Raw genomic sequence first — 21043 nt, forward strand, 5'->3', positions numbered from 1 at the left:
CTTTATGTTCCCAGTTTGGGAACCATTGCTCCATCCATACTGTCTCTCCGCTGTGCACATCAATCATCCTCTCAATGTGTAACACGTGTGTCCTTTGTGTGTGGCGCGTCCCTCAGTGGCCGCCAAGCAGGGAGAGTCGGACCCGGAGAGGAAGGAGACGCGGCAGAAAGTGGACGACGACCGGAAACACGAGATCGAAGCCGCCATTGTCCGCATCATGAAGTCCAGGAAGAAGATGCAGCACAACGTATTAGTAGCAGAGGTCAGTCAGCGGCCATAACAGGCCATTCCATGCTGTATTGATGTTGGTACCATAGGAGAGATGACAGACAAACGAAATAGAAAACATTTCTACATTCTCTAATTGTGTACACTTCTTGTAAATGTAGGAATGACACTCTTGCGAGCGTAAAGATTTAGAAAACCACTGATATAGGGCATAGCAGTGTGCGGCCATTTTCTGGTTCTACCGTTCCAGATCCCATCAATTTTACCCATAGAGATTTACAAAAAATATTGATATTGATTATTTTAAACCTAGAATCAAGCCATCCAGGATCCTGGTGAATCATGACCATAAAAAATGTTTCTACAGCGTCACACAAAAGCATAAAAAGTAGCAGATCTGCAAGCTCTAAACGGCGCGTTTTGGGCTAGTCGATCTGCTACTTTTTGTTTTGCCATTTATTTATTTGTTAAATTAATTTTGTCTGACAGACGATATAATAAAAATGGTAAAAAAAAAAATATATACATATGTTGATAGTGTTGGTGGGAATTAAGGGCGAAGATGACGAACCGAGTGACTATAAAGGTACTGATGATGTGCTTGGTTGTTTGGTCTTGTCTCTCCAGGTCACCCAGCAGTTGCGATCACGATTCCTCCCCAGTCCCGTAGTCATCAAGAAACGCATTGAAGGACTCATTGAGAGGGAATATCTGGCACGGACGGCGGAGGACCGCAAAGTATACACATACGTAGCATAAAACGGACAAGTAAATTCCAATAAACCCTTAAACACCAAGTCAAGAGAAAGACTTGAGAGCCTTTTCTTCGACTGCAAATGCGTTTCGAAAGAACTTTTGATAGTCTTTGGTCCATCGATTCTGGGAATACACTGGGAAGCTTCACTTTACTTCCATAAAAATGTGTAAAGGAGAAGAGAAAAAAAAAAAGGTTGCATTCAAAAAGCGAGGAAGGATTCTAGCGGTTGAGCTCGAACGGACGTGGGGATCTAAAGCTTTGTTACAGATTCATGTTTCTAATGTTGCCTTCGGAGAGAAATCGTTGCGGCTTAATTGGCGCACCATTCTAGGAGGGAAGAGAAACGAATGCAAACGACATAATGTTACTAAGAACGCAAGCAGCTTCGAGGAGACCAAGAAAATAAATATTTGAAATTGATCCCCGGTTTTAAATGTCGATGTAAATGTGTTCCGTTTTGTGTTTCGTGGCACCATGATGACTGTACTGGTTGTCCTACACAGTTGGCCTTTTTTGTCTCCCTGGGGGTTTTTAAAAAGAGTAAGGTATTGGGGGTCTCCTATATTAGGCAGTTTTAACCACTAAAGCCCTATATACGTTGTCGTACGACAACTAGCGGAAATGGCAGATCTATAAGCTTACCAACGCAATGCGTTGTAAACTTGTTGTTTGTTGCTATTTTTGAGAATTCTGTGACAAATTTCACCTATGTATAACATGCCCAAAATAGGGTTAAAGTGGTTTTAAGTTCTTGGGAAGGGGGGGGGGGGGGTGTTTAACATGAGTGCTTGATTTGTTTTATCATGCAAATGATCATGTTATTCTAAGGCGGTTTTAGTATCTGGGCAAGACAAATCAAGTGCATCTCGTGTAGGCTATTTGATGCCAAATCATGATGTTCGGCCCAAGTCTGATGGGGTTGACGGCATGCTTTTCCTGTTGTGGATGGGTTTGGGGAGGAGAAGTGACAATAATGCTCTATAAATGGTGTTTTTGGTTTATCATGTTCTGTTTCTTTCTGTTGTGGCATAAAGCAATGTTGGATCAACAAACAGCCCAGATGATTTCTCCTCTGAATGGTTCCTCCCAGTGCAGGTTTAAAAATGTTCCCCCCTTTATTTTATTTTTTCATTCTCCAGCTGCATTTGGAATGGATGGAACCGATTTAGCGCCATGTTCTAATGTGTACAAATTGTAAAATAATTGTTATTGTACTCACTGCTAAAAGGTGGATTGTACAGGGCCTTGTTTTCATCATATTAAATGTAGAATAAATGAAATGAAGGTGTGTATTCTTTATTACGAGCACAGAAATACATTGGCAAGTATCTGTGAAATACTTGCCTCTAACACAATTAAATTAAATCCTAACTCATTAGCTGCAACACTATTTGATAACGAACCATTTTAAAAAGAAAATGTCAAATGTCTCTGCAGTTGTAGAGTACACTGGAATTAGGGACTTTAAGCTCCCGACGGCTACGGCAGACAGCAACTGGAAATGGATCAGCGTTCGATAGATCAACCTGCTCGCCGTCGCAGCCGAACCTACAACGGCAGAAGCTCCCTTTCCACGTAGTGGCTACAACGTCTGCTGCATAGATGCGTCACCATGGGAACCAAGGAGTTCAGTAAAAGGGGATCGGGACCCTGTCGCTGACGGCTGTTTGCTTAACGATTTTGACTGCTATGGCAATTGCGTCATAGCAGCCGTACTCCGCCTGGCATTGCTGTCCTGAAAATCGTCTTTGAGCTTAAAGTCCCTAATGACTGTTCCACTGTTAACGTGTTTCACAAGATCCAGTAACCGGACACAAAATGATTACATTGACTTTTACTATACAGGAAAATAAAATAAATAAATCTGCTTTAAGTAGCATGTGAGGGTTCAAACTTCATGTGAAACGGCACATCATGTCTCCCATGTACTCTTACTAGTCGTATCTAATATTAGTAGTATATAGTTGCGACCATAGGTCGCATTTACTACCAAAACCTCCACGGGCTGTCCATCTGTCTGTCCGTCAGTCACACGTCACACGTCACACTTTTGCCCTGCTCATATCTCCACAACCGTTGCCCCCATCCATGCCAAATTTTGCACACACACTCCTTACCTGCCAAACTACAACCTCCAAGGACCCCCGGAGCTCCAGGGACCCCCAGGTGTAAAAAATTACCAAATGTGCAAAAATGACCAAATGACCACCCCAACAGGGCTGCTCACGGGGAATTCCTGGGGACCACCCACTCCTGGTGCTCCAGAATGGATGCAAAAGTGGTGACGCCCCCAGTGGAGGACCCCCTCCACTGCAGCTCACATAAAATGCCGTAACTCGGGCTAGGAGCGTCCGGGAGAGCCGGGGCCGGTACCTATTCGTCCGCCAAGGCAACGCGGAGACCCCACCCCTCATTTCTCACATGGCCCTCTTGTAGCGCCACCATGAGGCCCATTCTTGCAAAACACATTTTTGGACACTGCTCCTAAACTTTTTGCCCTAAAATCACGCAAATCGGTACACAGTATGTCTACACTCATCCCATCAACATGAATCTGTCCCATATAGCGCCACCTTCAGGCCGATTTTTAAAAACACATTTTTGGACACCGCTCCTACAGATTTTGCCCTAAAATCACGAAAATCACTACACAGTATGTCTACACTCATGTCATCAACATGGATCAGGAAGATTTTGGAAATAAGCCCTATTTGTGGAGATAAGCGACCAACGGTCGCTTATCTCCCGATTAGGGAGTCTTACTGGTATTATTAGTTTGTATTCTCTAGTAGTATAATTATTATGAGTATATAATAGTAATATATTTCTCTAATAGTATAATTATTACGAGTATATAATAGTATTGTAATATATAGTTTGTAATATAATAATAGCAGTGTAATACAATAGTAAAATATATAGTATATAATATAGTCGGGGGCGTTAGAGATAACATGGCTATTTCGCGCTATATTAGTCTAAAAGCGCCAAATTTTGCACAGATGTAGCCCAGGGTATGCTCTAATGATTTAGCTAGGGCGCCCGAGTCGGCGACCTTCGGGGTCGCCACAGCGGCCAAATCAAGTTGGGCTCCCATCCATAACTCTATGCTCCCATCGACTTTCTATACAAGAGGAAAATACCCAGAATTTTTTTTTCTTTTTTCTGGGTATTTAAGTAGGATGTGAGGGGTCTAACTAGGGTTTGTCATGATGCTGAATCCATTGCAAGCATTTGTTTTGCACAAAAAACATTCCTTGGGCTATAAATGGAAAACGATGGTTCACTTTTCACCATTTTGTGATTATGAAAAGAAAGCTTAGGCTTCTGAATCCTGAGATTAATAACTTTGTTATCCCCTGTAGACTTACTATGGCTCTATAGCACAGAGAAAAAAAGAGAGAAAAAGAAGACAGCATATTTGTCTATCGTTTGTTGTGCTGTTGCTTGACTAGATATTTGACTGTTTAAGAACCACAATGGAAGCAATCCCTTGGCTTTTAAATACAAATCTTTTTCTTTTTGTAGTGTGGCACTACATCTTGTCAGATGGAGATGGTCCTTGACATGAACATTTTTAAGTATAACTAATTGAGTAAATGAGTAGGCATAGCTCAATGGATAGGGTGACCGTCTGATAAATAGATGGTCGAAGTTCAAGCCTCAGCTGGGGCAGGATGTTGCATCTACTGCAGCTTATGAAGTGATGTAAACAATAAACACTGTCATGGTAATACATTACTTGGTGTAAGTTATAACTTTGCATAGCTGAAGGAAGATACACAATTCTCTTATCTCAATGTTTTATCTTATTTTTTATAATTTATATATGTTCCTTAACTTTTTCCCTGCCAGATAATTTATTTATTTATTGGGTCTGGTGCCATCAAAAAGCGGCTTACCTTTGTTATAGTAGACAGATACACTTTTTTCTTTTTTTTTTCTTTTTTTAAGTGCAGCAGAGGGCGGCGTCACGCAAGGATTAATGTGAATTTGGCTGGTCCCGCTTCCCTTACATTGAGAGCACACTCTGGCCATTGAGCCTTCCGTGTTGAGAAAATCAACACGGAAGAGAATTGGTCTCCGTTGATGTTAATGCATAATGGATTTTTAAGACCATCCCTGCAGACGATGTGATTACAGTACACGGCGGCGCGACCCCTCATCAGCTTAAGGACATCAACAAGGTAAACAAACGAACGGCCGTATTGGCGCGGCTCACTCTCGAGAATTGGGGCGAACAGGAACGTCCAAAGCAGTATAAGAGTTAATTAACAGCCTACTTAAGTAGGACTCTCTGGGCTGGACTCTGCAATCCTCTGGTGAGCCCAAAGGATCACACACAAGCCTTCTACCTTCTGAGCCCCACCCCCGGCATAGGTCTGTACTTGGTCCCCTCCTTTTTCTTTCTTTGCCTCTGTTAGAGTTCTCAACGTTGCCTGGCGTTGCCAGCCTCTATCACACACTTCGTTTTGGGAAGAGAGTCTGGGATTTCAGGAAGAGTTTTCATTTCTGGGGTTTGCCCCAAACCATGTGCCCCAAGCCTACAGAAACCACGTGCCCCAAGCATACAACCCTGATTGGCCAACCACCCTTGAAGCTGGTTGAGGAAATAGAATCTCAATGGATCGGTGCCAGACCGTACTACAACACCACTACCGCCAGGGGGTCTTGTTGTGTTCGGTCTGGTTTATTAACCAGGCAATTCTCAACGGGCCTGAAAATTAAGGCCCGGCCCTAACTGGGCCCTAACTTGGCAGGCCCGAGGCCCTACCCAGCCTGACTAGTTTGCATACATTTTAGGCCCTACCCGGCCCGAAAACATCGGGTCGGTTCGGGTGTGGTTGGGTCTATCACAGAGTAATAGTAATAAAATAAAAAAATGTATGGTCGGGTTCGGGCAGAATTTGAGAACTCTAGCCTCTGTACAAGATCTTGTGTTTCAAAATAGCTGATCTTTAATAGTCACAATGCAGCACGTTGCTGCACAATGTGAGATTGTATAGGCCTACTAAAGGAGTAGTTCAATAGGAAAAAGTCATTTGGGGGGTTAACTACTCCTTTAATATCGTCTAATTTACGCGAGTGTTCGCTTAATTATGGCGAATCTCCGGCTATTATGTCATGCTCAGAATGGTGAGGCTATAGGTCATGTGGTTGAGGCAATAGGAAACACCGCACAAGAAACAATGTTTATTTACGGTTGTGTAGACTAAATGTAGATGAGATGTAATTTCAGTAAATAAACTTGCATCTATTACATGTATACATCTGCCCATTAACTCCACATCTGCTCAGTAGATGCCCAAATTGTACCATACTTAAGTATTCGTGAGGCTGCTGTCAGAAATAATACTTACAATCCTCCAAAAATCTAAAACTGTGAACATGGAATATCTTGTGATCGTGTGTGTGTGGCAGTGGTGGAAAGTACTGTACTTAAATACAATTTTGAGGTATTTTTTACTTGAATATTTATGTTCAGTACTTTTAAAGTTGTTACTTATTTTATACATTTTGGCCATTTGAGAATAGCCCATCGGCATCTACAAGCTCACAATGCGTTGCATCATGACAAGTATTAAGTAAAGATTTTGAGTAATTTTTCCAACACTGGTGTGTGGTTACAATATAATAGGCAGTGGAAAAGGCTTTTATATCAGTTTGAGCTGATAAGGCACTGCCAGTCGGGTCATGTGACACAGACGCATGCACGTGTATTAGGCTACTACACTTGTGAGGACCAAATGTCTTGAAAAGTAATGATAATTTTGAGAAACCATCATTTATTTAGGCTTTCAGGCAGGGGTTAAGGTTAGAATTAGGCATTTAGAAGTTAGATTTAGTGTTAGTGGTTGGAGTTATACCTGATTTACACTTCCACACAAGAGTCGCCGGAAATATTGATCAGCTATTTTTGGCTTTAATTAGGCTAATAAAATAGAATTCATTCCTTAAATCACCATCCTAAAACCATGTTGATGTCCTCATAAGTATAGTAATACAAACGCGCACACACACACACACACACGTCATTCTGCCCTCAACCTCACAACCCTGAAATCTGTAAAGTACATTTACTTGAGCACTACACTCGAATAGAATCTGGTTATAGTTTAAATGTGTGAACAGCAAAAACACAATCTAGTTAGCTGTGAAAGGGTGTAGTGCAGGGTTCCCCAATTAGTTTTCCCCAAAGGCGAATTATGTCTACCAAGCCGAGGGCCACAGCATTGTGGGGGCGACGGCGGCATTCCCGCTACTCCAGCGACAGTTCAGATATATAGTGCAGTGTTTCTCAAACACTGTGCCGCAGATCCTTTGGTGTGCACTTTGAAATTTGACAGTGACGTCATGATTTAAGGACTTTTAAAACCTGTTCAATACCTCAAGAAAGAAAGTAAAATAGACATTATGACATGATGGTAGCTTACGTTTCATATCGCACTCACCATACCTGTAAAAAAATTGTTCTTTTTTTTTTTTTTACTGCATGGGGTTGGTGGGGGCCGGACAGAACCCCCGGGCCGCCTATTGGGGAACCCTGGTGTAGTGGGTCTAGTTACTGTGTATAGGCAACTCCCCAAATAACGTAGTCACATGGGGAAATGCGTCATAATTAGGAAAATTAAGACTCGAGACTCATTTTTTGGCTCCGTACAAAACTTAATTCCAAACAATATTCAAAAAGTCAAACAGTGACTTAAAAGGAAGACGGATCATATATTATGTACAGGCAATAAACAGGCAATATACAGTAATGTGCAACATTGTGTCTGTTAACAGTGAAACATGAAGAAATATTAAGTGAACCACTTAAACCCCCGCATCTGTGTTGTGGGTAAAGCTTTCACTGAAAATAGCAACTCGACAAGCTCACAACCCGGCACTGTGCGTCGCGTTGCGAGCTTGTCAATCGGCTATTTTCTGTGAACGTTTTCCCCACAATAACAGAAAACAGAAAATACACTAGTACATAGCCCTGAGGGACTCCGCTCAACCATAGGGGGTTTAAGGGGCAGGCGTGTGTTCATCCAATGGTGCCAGGGACGTCGGGGCTCGAGGAATCCAAGGACATTTATTTCCGCTACCAGTCATCATCAGAATCAGAATCGTCATCAGAATCATAACCATAATTATCTGGATATGGGAAGTCATCCCTCAGCCTGAAGGACACACAGTGGAAACCGTAGCAAGCGCTGTGGCGAGAACTGGGCATATGTCCCACGGTTTCCCACGAGTCTGTCTCTTCACAGTAGCACTCGATGCTGGCGGGATACCTGTGCGAAGACGGACCAATAGAGAAATCTCTGTTGTCGAATTGAAAGTCACAATTATTACATTATCACAATTATTTGACATAATGGCATACATACATTTTCAAACATTCCTTTTACAATTAACTGATTCACAGCCAAATCGCCATTTTGGCGAGGGCTGAGGCAGCCAGATCGCCAAACGTCGCCTTTCTGATCATTTTCTGATTTTTTTTTGTATTTTTTTGACATTTTTAGAGCTATAAATGACCATTCTAGGTTCATATAAGCTTCAGCAATGATATTGCGATGGAAATGACGTCATCGCCGGAAACCGGAAATCGAGCGTGTCTACCAAGTAAACAAGGATATTTTTTTACATTGGAAGCCATTACAGCAACTCCGCTCTATCTCACGATCAAAACGTCGGATTTTGATCCGGTTTGAAGTGTCTGTGCGTCTATTGGGCATCTAAGGCACATAGTCGCTAAATTTTTTAGACCATCAAGCGCGCGTATGGCGTGCACGGGTCCCGCGCCGTTCCATGCTAACGCTAATGCTAAGTGGATGGACTGGTTGCTAATTTGAGGCCTTCTAGCAATCGCCGGAGACCTTAATCGTTGGCGACATCTAGTGTACACTATATAGACTACAGCCTACCAAAATGTCATGCATATGAGGGAGATCTACTGTGACTCTGAAAAATTAATAATATTCCTGGCAGTATAGGCGCACAAGCATATTGTAAATGGCTGTGAGTTTTTAATCGTCAAATGTCACTATGACGGTGACAGTCCTCCAGCAGCGTCTTACTTGTAAAGGAGCCATTGTCCCTGCTTCCCTCCTAGAACCCAGATCTTTCCATCCACCACCACCACGCTAGGCCCACAGCGTGGTTCTTTCATGGGGGCACACAAGCTCCATTGGTCTGTCTTTGGGTCGTAGCACTCCATCGTGGTTTCCACCTCTTTCTTGACATCTTTACCACCTATTTGATCAACAAGAATGATCAGTGGGTTCCCAAACTACAGTGAAGTCCCTTATGGAATTGAGAGCGATGGTCGAAAGTATTAACTGATAAATGTCGTAATGTTTTAGGTTAAACTGTTCAGCAGCACGGTCATTTTAATTGAACATTAAAGTGATGAACATATCCATATTCCACCCCAATAAGATGATTGTGAAAAGGGCCATTCTTATGAGCGAGGTTGTTATCGTTAACGAAAACTAACGAAAAATGAAAACTAGAATGGAAAAACATTGTCGTTAACTGAAATAAATAAAAAAACTAAGCTTTAAAAAAATAAAAAATAAACGATAACTAACTGAAACGGTATTGTGTGTTTACAAAACTATCTAAAATAAACAAAAATAATTTCTAAAAATTAAATAAAATAAAATCTTTGTCAATTTATTTTGGATGGATGTCCAGTCTATTTTCATATATCTATCTTCCTCCTCCTCCCTCTAACTCTATGCTCTAGTCTAGCCTCTAACCTCGCGTCACCAGGCTCTTCTCCCTATCTCCCTCTGTGCCAATTTACCATGCCCCTCGGACACGCCAAAATACAGAACCTGGTATCATGGCGGTCGCGAAAGTTGGAAGAAAGCGGCAGAGTCCCATTTTGGATTACTTTGAATAAGACTGTCAGACAAGAGTAAATGCCTTGTTATAGAAAATGATAATACGGCATGCGGTGCATTACTCAAGGGGAAATACCCCACAAATCTAAAAGTCCATTAGAAAAGCGCGCATAAGAAGGCTAACCTAGCATACCTTGACAAGGTAAAGGTACCCCAGCCGAGCCTCCCTCCCCCGAGACAGCAACACAGAGCCCAGGGCGAACGGAGGCCAGAATATGATGTTTTGTTGATTTTTTATTAGACAATACTTTTTCCGGAGCTTTTTTAATCTCACCCCTGACAAATACCCCATATTACGTAAAAAGACTAAAACTAACACTAAAACTAATCAAAACTAAACTAAAACTAAGCATTTTCAAAAAATAAAAAATAAACGAAACTAGCAACCCCACTTTAAAAACGATTTAAAACTAAACTGTAATTGAAAACAAAACCTCAAAACTAATAAAAAATAAAAACTACTGAAAAAATCCAAAACTATTATAACCTTGCTTATGAGTACTCTTATGTTTGTTACTGCCAGAATATGTTTATGCCAATATTTTGCACGTTTACTCTGTTTAAATTTTAAGAACAGGTATGATACCTATAAGGTAGATCTTTCCATTTAGAGTACAGACAGCTGGTCTAATACGGGGAATCTGCATAGGAGTGACTTCTGTCCATACAGATGTTCCAGGATTGTACTTGGCCATCCGGGGTGGGTTTGGACCACCTAGGGTCCAGGACACACACACGCACGCACGCACGCACGCACGCACGCACGCACGCACGCACGCACACACACACACACACACACACACACACACACACACACACACACACACACACACACACACACACACACACACACACACACACACACACACACACAAAGAATAGTTCACCCAAGAAATCACGATGTCCGCTGAGAAACTTCACCAAAAGATAAACTTATATATCACCAAAATATAAACTTAGATATATCACTATTCACCAAAAGATAAACTTATAAGGCAACCAGAAGCTAAACCTGCTCTTGAATTGAATTAGCCTTTATTGTCTCAGAGGAGAAATTTGTCTTGAGCAATAAGAAACAGCGTCATAAAGAAAAAAAAGAAAAAAAAAGAATACATACATGCATTCCACGTGTGCATGGGCGCCAGTGTTGGTGATTTTATGTATGGAGGGACCCTATTTTAACATGGAGGCAGAAACCAGAAGCAGGTTTGGTCCACCCTCTATTTGGGGCGCTTTCTGTCTATACAACACTGCTTGCAGATAGAGAACGGAGCGATGGATTTTCACCAGGTTTGTTTTGTTTTGAAGCTGATGAACTACCCGCAAACGCACACTAGTCCGTGTCCGATCACGCACGGTGGAAACTCTAGCGCCCACGTTAAAAGGTAAGAGAAGACGGGCAGTGAAAGACAGCAATTTTTTCGGGTCCTCGGGTGGTCGCGGTCAATGGGTTAATGACATCACACACACATCACTTAACAACCTACACAGGGTGACCATATTTTCAGCCACTCAAACCGGGACGCAAAACACTGTTGCCTAAAACTGGGACCCTAAAATCAATGCGCACGTTACCGCGCACGCACGTGCCCATTCTCTAACGTTCGTGCACACACGCACCGCAGGGTTGCATACAGGCAGTGAGTGATTGACAAACAGCCTCAGCGTTGAATTCAGACGCGCAATGAATATGTTCCTGTTTTCTGATTGGTTAGGTGAGCATGTTTTCATGAAAAGAACATAACAAATGTCTATGCAACCACTGAAAACAGCTACTATTATTTTAATTCTGGCGAAAACCGGGACAATTTTGCAGTGAATGTTGAAAAGCGGGACATATTAGTGTTTTAAAGATATTTGTCGGGACACCGGGACATGCAGCTTGAAAACGGGACTGTCCCGGGTAAAACGGGACTGGAGTTTGCAGACCACTGATATACATCCAGGCTTGTTCCTATGTTAAGGATTGTTTTACATCGATGCATGCCCACGTGCATGCGTCTCCTAAAGAGAATTCGGGACAGACCAATTAAATACAACACGTTCCTGTGTGGTTCAACTGGGCTCTGATTAATTCTATTCATAAACTATTTCTCCATTTTGGGATTCTGGATTTACCATTAAGGTATATTTTACAAACAAAACATAAAAGTAAACTATATATAGTTACTTATTTCTTGGGTGAACTATTCCTTTATACCCTATATACGTCATTGTAAAACAAAAAGAGTATCAAAAGCAGAGGCATGGAACCAGTAAATTGAACCCTGATTACTCTTCAGCACACAACGTGTAAACCTGTTCAATACCAATAAAATAGAGCAGTCCATCTAGTGCGACCACATTAGGCGATGTGTGAACACAAAAGGCGGACAACCCGACACACTCGATGAGCTGCCAGGTGTTGGTGCTGGGGTCATAGCGCTCAATGGAGTCCTGCTTGCCATCCACTGCATACACATAGCCGTCCAGCATCACCAGGCCTAAAAGGTGAAAAAGAAATTACATCTGTTTTGATTACAACACTATATACATAACGCAAAAATATATACCGGTATATATATATATATATATATATATATATATATATATATATCTTTTTTACATTGTGTGTGTATATAATATATATATATATATATATATATATATATATATATATAAATAAATACATACATACATATATACATATATAAATACATACATATATATGTAACAGAGGTGATCCGAACCTCCACACCCGGGCTTTGAATCCGGGCCTCCTGCGTGAAAGTCCAGTATCTTAACCATCACTCCAAAGGGATATCCTGGGATATCCACCTCTTTCCGCGGGAATTTACTGGAGAATTTTTTGCACCACACTTCCGGTTAACAGCAGACATACAAGCTCACGTTGCGTCGCAGATGCAACCGTTGTGAGCTTGTAGATCACACTCGGCTGCGGCGCCGGAAGCTCCGTCCAGCTTCTGCGCAATGCACGATGGGATGTTGGAAAGTTGTGGATACGAAGGGACTGCTGCCACTCAAGTGACTACTGGCCAATCACAGCATGTCTTTTCTGGGACTAATCAATTCAATTCAACAGAGCCTGGTCCGATGTTGCACGGCTCAGCTGTTCTTACAGGCTGCGTATGTAACGACCCGCCCCCACCTGCCTCTGATTGGCCTAGCAACTTCCGTATGTGTGACGCACATGGAAGCAATGCACACGGATTCCCTTGGTCCCCCGATGCATATGCCCCAGAGCCGAAGGAGGCGTCTACGTTTCTATGTCTATGGACAAACCGTTGAAGAGTTATATGAACAAATAGGAACTATAGGATATCGATCAATCAGAAAAGGGGGTGGAGCCAAATTAAACCAATAAAGGACAAGGATCTGATTCCAACAACATCACCTACAAGCCTGTATGTCATTCAGATCAGAACTTATATAGAAAAAAAGCTGGAAAAAACGTGACCTTGTGGATCAGCTATTTTCACTTCCTGTTTGGCGAAGGAAGTTTGACGCTTTGTCATGCCGTTTTACGAAAACTCAAGCTTTTGATAACTTTTCATCGTTAAGGTGTCTTGTGTATGCTGAGCAATTAAGAGGTGATTCTGACCATCCCCCTAGGGGGAGTTTGTTAAAGTACAACCTGTGAAAATTTTAAAAATGTGTCAAAACGCCACAATAAATTCAAAATGGCTGACTTCCTTTTGGGTTGGATCATGGCACCAAGAGACTTTGGTCGGGACATGATACAGGTGTGTAGTGATTTTCATACATGTAGGTGAAACTTTATTGTGTAACCGTCTATGCAGAATATGTTGTAGGGGGCGCTATTGAGCCATTAGGCCCTGCCCCTTTTTGCACATTTTAAAATGCGTAATTTTTCACCACTTGTGATGTGTGTGCAAAGTTTCATAACTTTTGGAGTACGTTTAGCGCCTCTATAATAATAAACATTGCGATTACAATAGGGCTTCGCACTACTGTGCAGTGCTCGGGCCCTAATTAAATGCCATAGTTTGTTGATCTTACTCGAGTAGTCAGAGCGTTTATCATTTATGGGAGCCAACTTCGACCATAAGTTACGGGTGATGTCATAGCGCCACATCTGTGTTTCTGACGCCAAATACACAGTAGAACCTAGGTGGGAGAAGAGCAGAATTAAAACGAGTTATCAGGGTTGTTAGGGTTACTTTTAAAAAGGAATCCCCTACAGTTACAAGTTACTTGCAAAGAAAATGTAGTCAGTAACGTAATCTGATTATCACAATTTAAAAAGTAACTACTAGTTACTTTCAGTTACTTTTGGATTACTTTTTAGCAAAACTCTCTTTAATTAAATAAAACAAGTTTTACCATTGATAACTAGACAATGATATTGAGCCTATGAAATTAGGAAAAGGACAACAGAAATGTACTTAAACAAAGTGGCAGTACTTTAAGATGATTTGACTTGATTATTTTATTGTTTGGCGTTATAACTTATTTGTAAAATTGATGAGGGAAAGGGGAGAATGTAATCCAGCATGTTGTAACCCCCATCATTCAGATCCGTTACTGTAATCCAGATTACACATTTCAAAATGTAACCAGAGACTTTACAAGTTACCTGTTTTTTGTAATCTGATTACGTAATCCCGTTACATGTAATCCGTTACTTAACAACCCTGCGAGTTATGCCTTGATGATTGTTCAACGCTTCTGATCAAGCCAAGACAAAAGGTCCAGTGTACGGCGAGCCAGGTGGGATATATTCTATAGCTACTGCAATGCCTATATTGCACCCGACTGAATTTGAAGTGAACAATGGCTACAGATCAATTTGGAGGCAAAGCAGTAAGATCCATTACAGGCAATGGTGGGCAGTAACTTTGTTGAATAAAATAATAATAAACAGGGCAGGAATTTCATGGAGGCCATGAAGGCCATGGCCGCCGTTGCCCCTCAGTTTGGCCTTGTGCCCCTTAAACCAATTAAATGGCATGACTTGAGGCCACAGTGGCCTTATAATGCCCCAGCTGACTGTACCACTTTCTCCTCTGTCTCTTTCTTGTCAATATGTAGACAGTAGACACCGGTGTCTCTTTCTTGTCATGTAGACAGCAGTGTCTTTAGTTGAGATTCTGAAATCTTAACTCCCCCTGAGTCCCCATCTTTAAACCAATCCAGTGACTTTGATTGATGCTGGGCTGAGCATGGATCAGATTGTAAATACCATCATTTATCTATTTCACTGCAGATTAGGTTATCATCCCTAACCCTTAAATTCAACAAATTATTTAAATGGACTAAAATCGTGTTTTATTCGATGGTCTTCCTACCCTGGCATTTGGCCTTTGTGCCCTCAAAAATCGACAACACCAAAGGCCAAGTGGCCTTGCCTCTAAAATGATGAAATTCCAGGCCTGATAATAAATATATAAATATCCACAATGCCACAATTCCACAATTCAAATCGAAATATACTTTTGACTCAATTACATTTCTAGAAAGGGACTCTTGGAATTCTAAATTACAACAATATATTTTAAATAGTGAACATAGCCAATCTAGAATCCCAATTCGTTGCGGTGAGCTTTTGATCTTGTATTTTTACTATATAAAATAACTTCAATATAATAAGAACCAAATGACATATTTAATAATTTTATTACTGTATTGTTTTAATGGAAATAGCCGATCTAGAAGCTCTCAACGTGCTGCATAGATCTGCCATTAAACTGTTGTTGTTTCGACATGTAAACAATTATGATGATTATGCAAAAAGAAAGTGGCTTTCTCAAAAAAAAAAATATACCATTAGGCGATTATGTAATAACATGTGACATGCCCTCTACTCACCTGACATCACCACAGAAGAGCTTTCGAATACTTTTCGAACACTCTGGGAGGACAGAAATCCACTGGGGTCTGGCAGACGTCCCAGAGTCTTCCACTGGTTGGTCTGGAGATCAAAGCTCTTCATCTTGACATAGTATTTTAAATGACGACTGAATCCTCCCATCGTCACAATCACTTCAACAAGCGGGGGAATGGGAGTGGGCAGGTGAGACATAACAGATTTCAGAGTTAAAGGAGAAACCACATCAGGGGTACCACAAGTGTTTTATCAGATTTCCATGCCTGTAGCAATCATACAGTGCAATGAGCAGTCGAAGTCGAGTCGGGAAGTTTGATCCGACTTTTCGACAAGTGGACATAAACATTAGGGATAACCTTTTTCAATGGACGAATTTCACCCGACCGATAATAGCGCAGCACCACCAACCAACGTGCAGAGCAGAGTCTGTAGACAGCTAGCCAGTCTTTTATATCTCTATCTATGGTCAGAACACCAACCAACCTCCCCCAGTGAGCAGCACTCATACTGTTCATGTATGCCCAGAGTTGCTTGTCCCTGTGGATTTACATTTACAAAGCAATCGGATGGAAGCGTGGACAAAAGAACGGTTTTGAGGAGGCTGGCTAACGTTAGCCTCCATGTTCGCTCACGTGATACTCCGCTGCCCTACGGAGTTCTCCTTAATGCTATACATGACATATTATTCATAGTTAAAGTAGGGAAAAAAACATTTACTGTTATGTTTAATGATGACACATGGAGAAATTGGTGTGAGCCTTATAGTTGCAACCCCAAATTACATAGTACCAGGCACCTGTGATGTAGCCTGGCGGGGCCCGACGTCATCTGCGTTCACTCACTCATTCCTTCCACAGTATAACGTCTGGACTTCCGTTGATTGGCAGCGAGTATACCGATTATTCTCTGATCGGGGCCAATCAGTGACCGCTTCCGCACTATGCTTCCGCATAACAAACGTAGTCTTCCTGACAACAAGTGAAAAGATTTCCCTGATTGGTCCATGTGTAGACGGTGACGTAGATGCATGCTGCAGGCTGCAGCATTTTCAAAACAACAATGGCTGCCCTCGCGATGCAAAAAGTGTAACAGTTAACGCTCTAACCATAAAACAACCAATAAGTGCAGTTATTTCAGAGTTGGAATCAATTACAACAAAAGCAACACGGAGGATGCGCTAGTGGAGTTTATCGGCCGAAAAGACGTGTTTGTTTGCCGTTCTTCCGACTGGCTGAGAGATGGTGATTGGTTAGAGGAGTCTGTCTGTCAAGGCAAGTACTCCCGCCCAATTTCAAGCTGCCAAAAGGCCAAAGGCCAGACGTTATACTGTGGAAGGAATGAACACAGATAACGTCGGGCCCCGCCAGGCTACCTGTGATGTGCTTGAAAGTTTTATAGAATATTGACATGAAAACTAGACTGTTGTTTTGGCCACAGTGTTGAAAATAAATCTGCTCAGTTCTCAGGAGGCAACGTTTGAAACTCTTTCACTCCATTTCTTATTTGTGATTTTATATTCTTGAAATGGGGGGTTTATCATAGCATCACTATTTATGTTTTTTTTAAAGGGGGTACTTGGATTCAGAAATCAGGGAAAGGGGGTACTAAAGCCAAAAAAGATTGAGAAACACTGCTATATAGGACCGATGATGACAGCCACGGCAGCCCAGGCTGCTCAGTCTCGTCTGTAGTAAAAACATTTCATCTACTCACCAAAACAAAGACAGTTTTAAGATGTTGAAAACCTACTTTCCTTAGTGGGAACACTCAGAGAACCCCCACCTCACATCTAAAATACATATTTTGGCCAGAAAAGAAAACATTTCTTATTTAAGCATAATATAGGGGGATAATATCAGTTAAAGTGTTGAGTTTACAGAAGGTCCTTATGTTTGTTATTGTTGTTATTGTTCTGCAACTGGTCTCCCGGCATGTGCACTTAAACCTCTCCAACTGATCCAAAATGCCGCGGCACGACTGGTCTTCAACCAGCCTAAGTTCTCACATGTCTCTCCCCTTCTCCGCAGCCTCCACTGGCTCCCGGTTGCGGCCCGCATGGAATACAAAACACTGATGCTGACCTTCAAAGCAGCCAAAGGTATGGCGTCTCCATACCTCCAAAATCTGATCAACCCCTACTCCCCCACTCGTTCACTTAGATCAGCCAACACAGGGATGCTGACCGAACCCTCGCTAAAAACTCCAGGGCAAAAATCCACTTGTCCGAGACAGTTTGCCCTCTTGGCTCCCAAGTTGTGGAATAAACTCCCTGTCGCACTTAGAACAACGGACTCACTCGCTGCCTTTCGCCGTGGACTGAAGACTCACCTTTTCAGACTCCACCTAAACCCTTAGCACTACAGTAAAATCAATGACCATACATGAAGCTAGTTAACATTTGTTTTTTAGGTTTCTTTAGAACTTGATTATATTGTGTTTTTCTCTAGATAGATATCCATTTACATTGTTATATTGCTGTTAATGTACTGACCTATTATCTTGTTTATTATTGTGATGTTGTATCTGCTTATTGTAAGTCACTTTGGATTAAAAGCGTCTGCTAAATGCCTAAACTGTAAACTGTAAACTGCAACATTTAAAAAAACGACCCTCTCCAGTAGCTAAAGCTTCCCCACGACAGCGTGCACACTGCCCAGTTGACAACAGATTTTCCAAAGCTTAACGTCACCGATGTTGGTGGAGAGCGATTAGACAATAACAATGCATATCCAAAAAAAAATAAAAAATAAAAGAAAAAGAAAAATCCCAAACATTTTGATAAATTACAGGCCTTTTGCAGTTTTTTTGATTAAAATAATCTTGAGGAATTTCATTACTGTGGAAACCCTGCAAAGTATGTAACCACTTGCAACCCTGCATCCATATTTTGATGGGAAGATATGCCAAAAATCTGATCTACAAACCTTTTAACCACCAAGATTGTCAACATTATAATATAGACCTATGAGTAGATCTATTAAAGGTGATACACCATGAAATTTCACTTTTCCAATTTTAAAACCTTTTTTTGGGGTCCCACTAGCACCTTCTATCCTCACAAAGTCCCATTTCTGACCGTTGTGTCTTTCTCTGGTTTTGGGAAGGTGGAGGTTAAAAGCATCCCACGGGTTCTCAAAACAGGCTGTCCAGATTTGCTGCCGTCGATGACGTCATCGACGGCCGTTTTTGAAGATTTTTTTTTTTTTTTTTTTTTTCCAAAAATATTTTTTTCTTCAAAAAAAAAACATTTTTTCAAAAAGATTTTTTGGGGGGGTGGCGCAGTTCAGGCCAAAGGTGGTACTGCAGCTGAAAATGCTCAGAGCCATTCAAAAATGAGAGGCTCTCTATTCAGGAGTGGTAATTTAGCCTCAAACCTTTTGAAAAACGTTTTTGGGACATAAACAATATGACATAAATACTTTTTAAATGCATGGTGTATCACCTTTAACTCACTATGCGTCGCAGTGTGACATGTTATGAGCTTCTAGATCTGATGATTTTCATTATTAGTAGTTAGACAAGGGGCATAAGGGGTTATTAATAGAGAAATAGAACCTTAACACGGCACCAGGCTTGTACACACAGTCATCATGTGAAATGTTCTGTAGTAGCAGTCACTGAATTAATCTTTATACATTTTGATTTCAAGAACAAAAATCTAAATCAAACCTTGAATAGTAAAATCTAAATAATGAAATCATGATGCAACAATAATAAACAAAGCAAACTAAACCCATATCTTTTTAGAGCGAGGTACATTTCTGTACAGATAGAACAAATCCTTGATATATTGTTTCATTTTGCCCCATCATCAGTTGCATGATGCATGCATGCATGGCAGAGTACCTGTGCTCCTGCCTGGGCGGGTGGTACCGCTGGGCTGGGCCCGGTTCTTGCCCCGGGTCCTGGCCTGCTTCCTGGCCTCAGAGATGAACCTCTGGCAGCCCTTGTATTCCTTCAGCACGTCCAGAGACTCACTCACAGTGTGGCGGTAGGACGGGCTGATGAGAGGCAGACGGATCTGCGCTAGCACCTTACAGAGCACACAGAACCCTAGTTATTTACTAGTCAAACTGGATATCCCTTACAGGTTCATTTGGTTTCTTTTGTATACTGTCAGAGTTACATACTTGTATGGGTCAATTTAGACCTCCCAAAAGGAACCCCCTGGACCCCACTTTGAGGACCATAATTTGGTCTAAAAATGGTCTGTTACTCCTTTTTCTTTTAGTTTTTGTTACCTTGGAGGTGGTTGTACTGTCTGACTTAACTTGAAAAATAACCATAAAAACCAACATGAAAAAGAATCGTGATAAGATTGTGTATTGTGATACAGCTTGGAAGAATATTGTGATATTGTATTTTTCCATATCGCCCACCCCTAAACTGTTGCATATTTCCATGTGTTTATGGTGAACTGTAAATAGAGCACTTTATTATGGGAAAAAACACAGTTTATTTTCCTTTTTTTAATGGGTAAAATAACACATTTCTTTTTACACATTTTCTTAGCGGTTATCCGATTACAAACCTATCAGGCCTAATGGTAACTGGTTAATTAAAGTTCTCCAAATGGCTAACCCTACTAGACACAGAATATGTATCTCTAGTATGGTATACCCCGATCATTGGTAATGACAGAGGTTATCTCTGCGCTTCCGCAGGAAAAAGAAGCTAGTCATTTCGACCAGCCGTTCTCGAGTTATGTTGAGCATGTCTTGCTATCACATACAGTTAGGGTTGGGACTCGTTAGGATTTTAACGATTCCGAGTCCTTAGCGATTCCCTCTTAACGATTCCGGTTCCTAACGGTTCTCTTAACGGTTCCAATATATATATTTTTTCATATTTTCTGACACTGACACTTCTGTATGTCCTATAGAAAAATAAAACATGAACGATTGAGACCATTTAACAGTAGTTGTTTACATAAGCCTAATGGGCGTTCAAATAAATAATAATTTAGGTATAGTTGTTGTAATACAAATTTATATTGTAATCAGAGCTGCCAACCCTCACGCAATGAGCGTGAGACTCACGCAAATGACCCTCTTCTCACGCTCTCACGCCACACATCGTGTTTCTCACGCCGTCATATCACCAGCCGTCAAAAAGTGGAAAACTGCGTCAACTCAAGTGTCACTGAGAGTCTCTGAGACATCCACTTCGGCCGCGATTTGAGCAATTAAAGGGCTTAAAATACTGTATCTGATTCTGAAGTAATGATGCGTCGCTGTGTGTGCGTCTGTGTGAGGATTCTGAGGAACGCTGCGTGCACGTTCCTGCGCACATCATTCTCTACAGTTAGGC

The 21043-nt window shown here is 41.4% G+C and overlaps 1 protein-coding gene across 1 annotated transcript in view; it reads left to right on the forward strand.

Annotated features, from left to right (window-relative positions):
- The window catches only part of cul3b (cullin 3b), a 43309-nt gene extending 41044 nt beyond the window's left edge, over positions 1-2265 (forward strand). Inside the window, exons 15-16 of the mRNA XM_080731452.1 lie at positions 117-262; positions 856-2265. Coding sequence (XP_080587578.1) covers positions 117-262; positions 856-987 — 278 coding nt within the window. The 3' untranslated portion in view covers positions 988-2265. The remainder of the gene's footprint in view (positions 1-116; positions 263-855) is intronic.
- The last annotated feature ends 18778 nt before the right edge of the window (positions 2266-21043 follow it).

This window comes from Nannobrachium achirus (assembly GCF_963921795.1).
Source record: "Nannobrachium achirus genome assembly, chromosome: 8".
Classification (NCBI taxonomy): Eukaryota; Metazoa; Chordata; class Actinopteri; order Myctophiformes; family Myctophidae; genus Nannobrachium; species Nannobrachium achirus.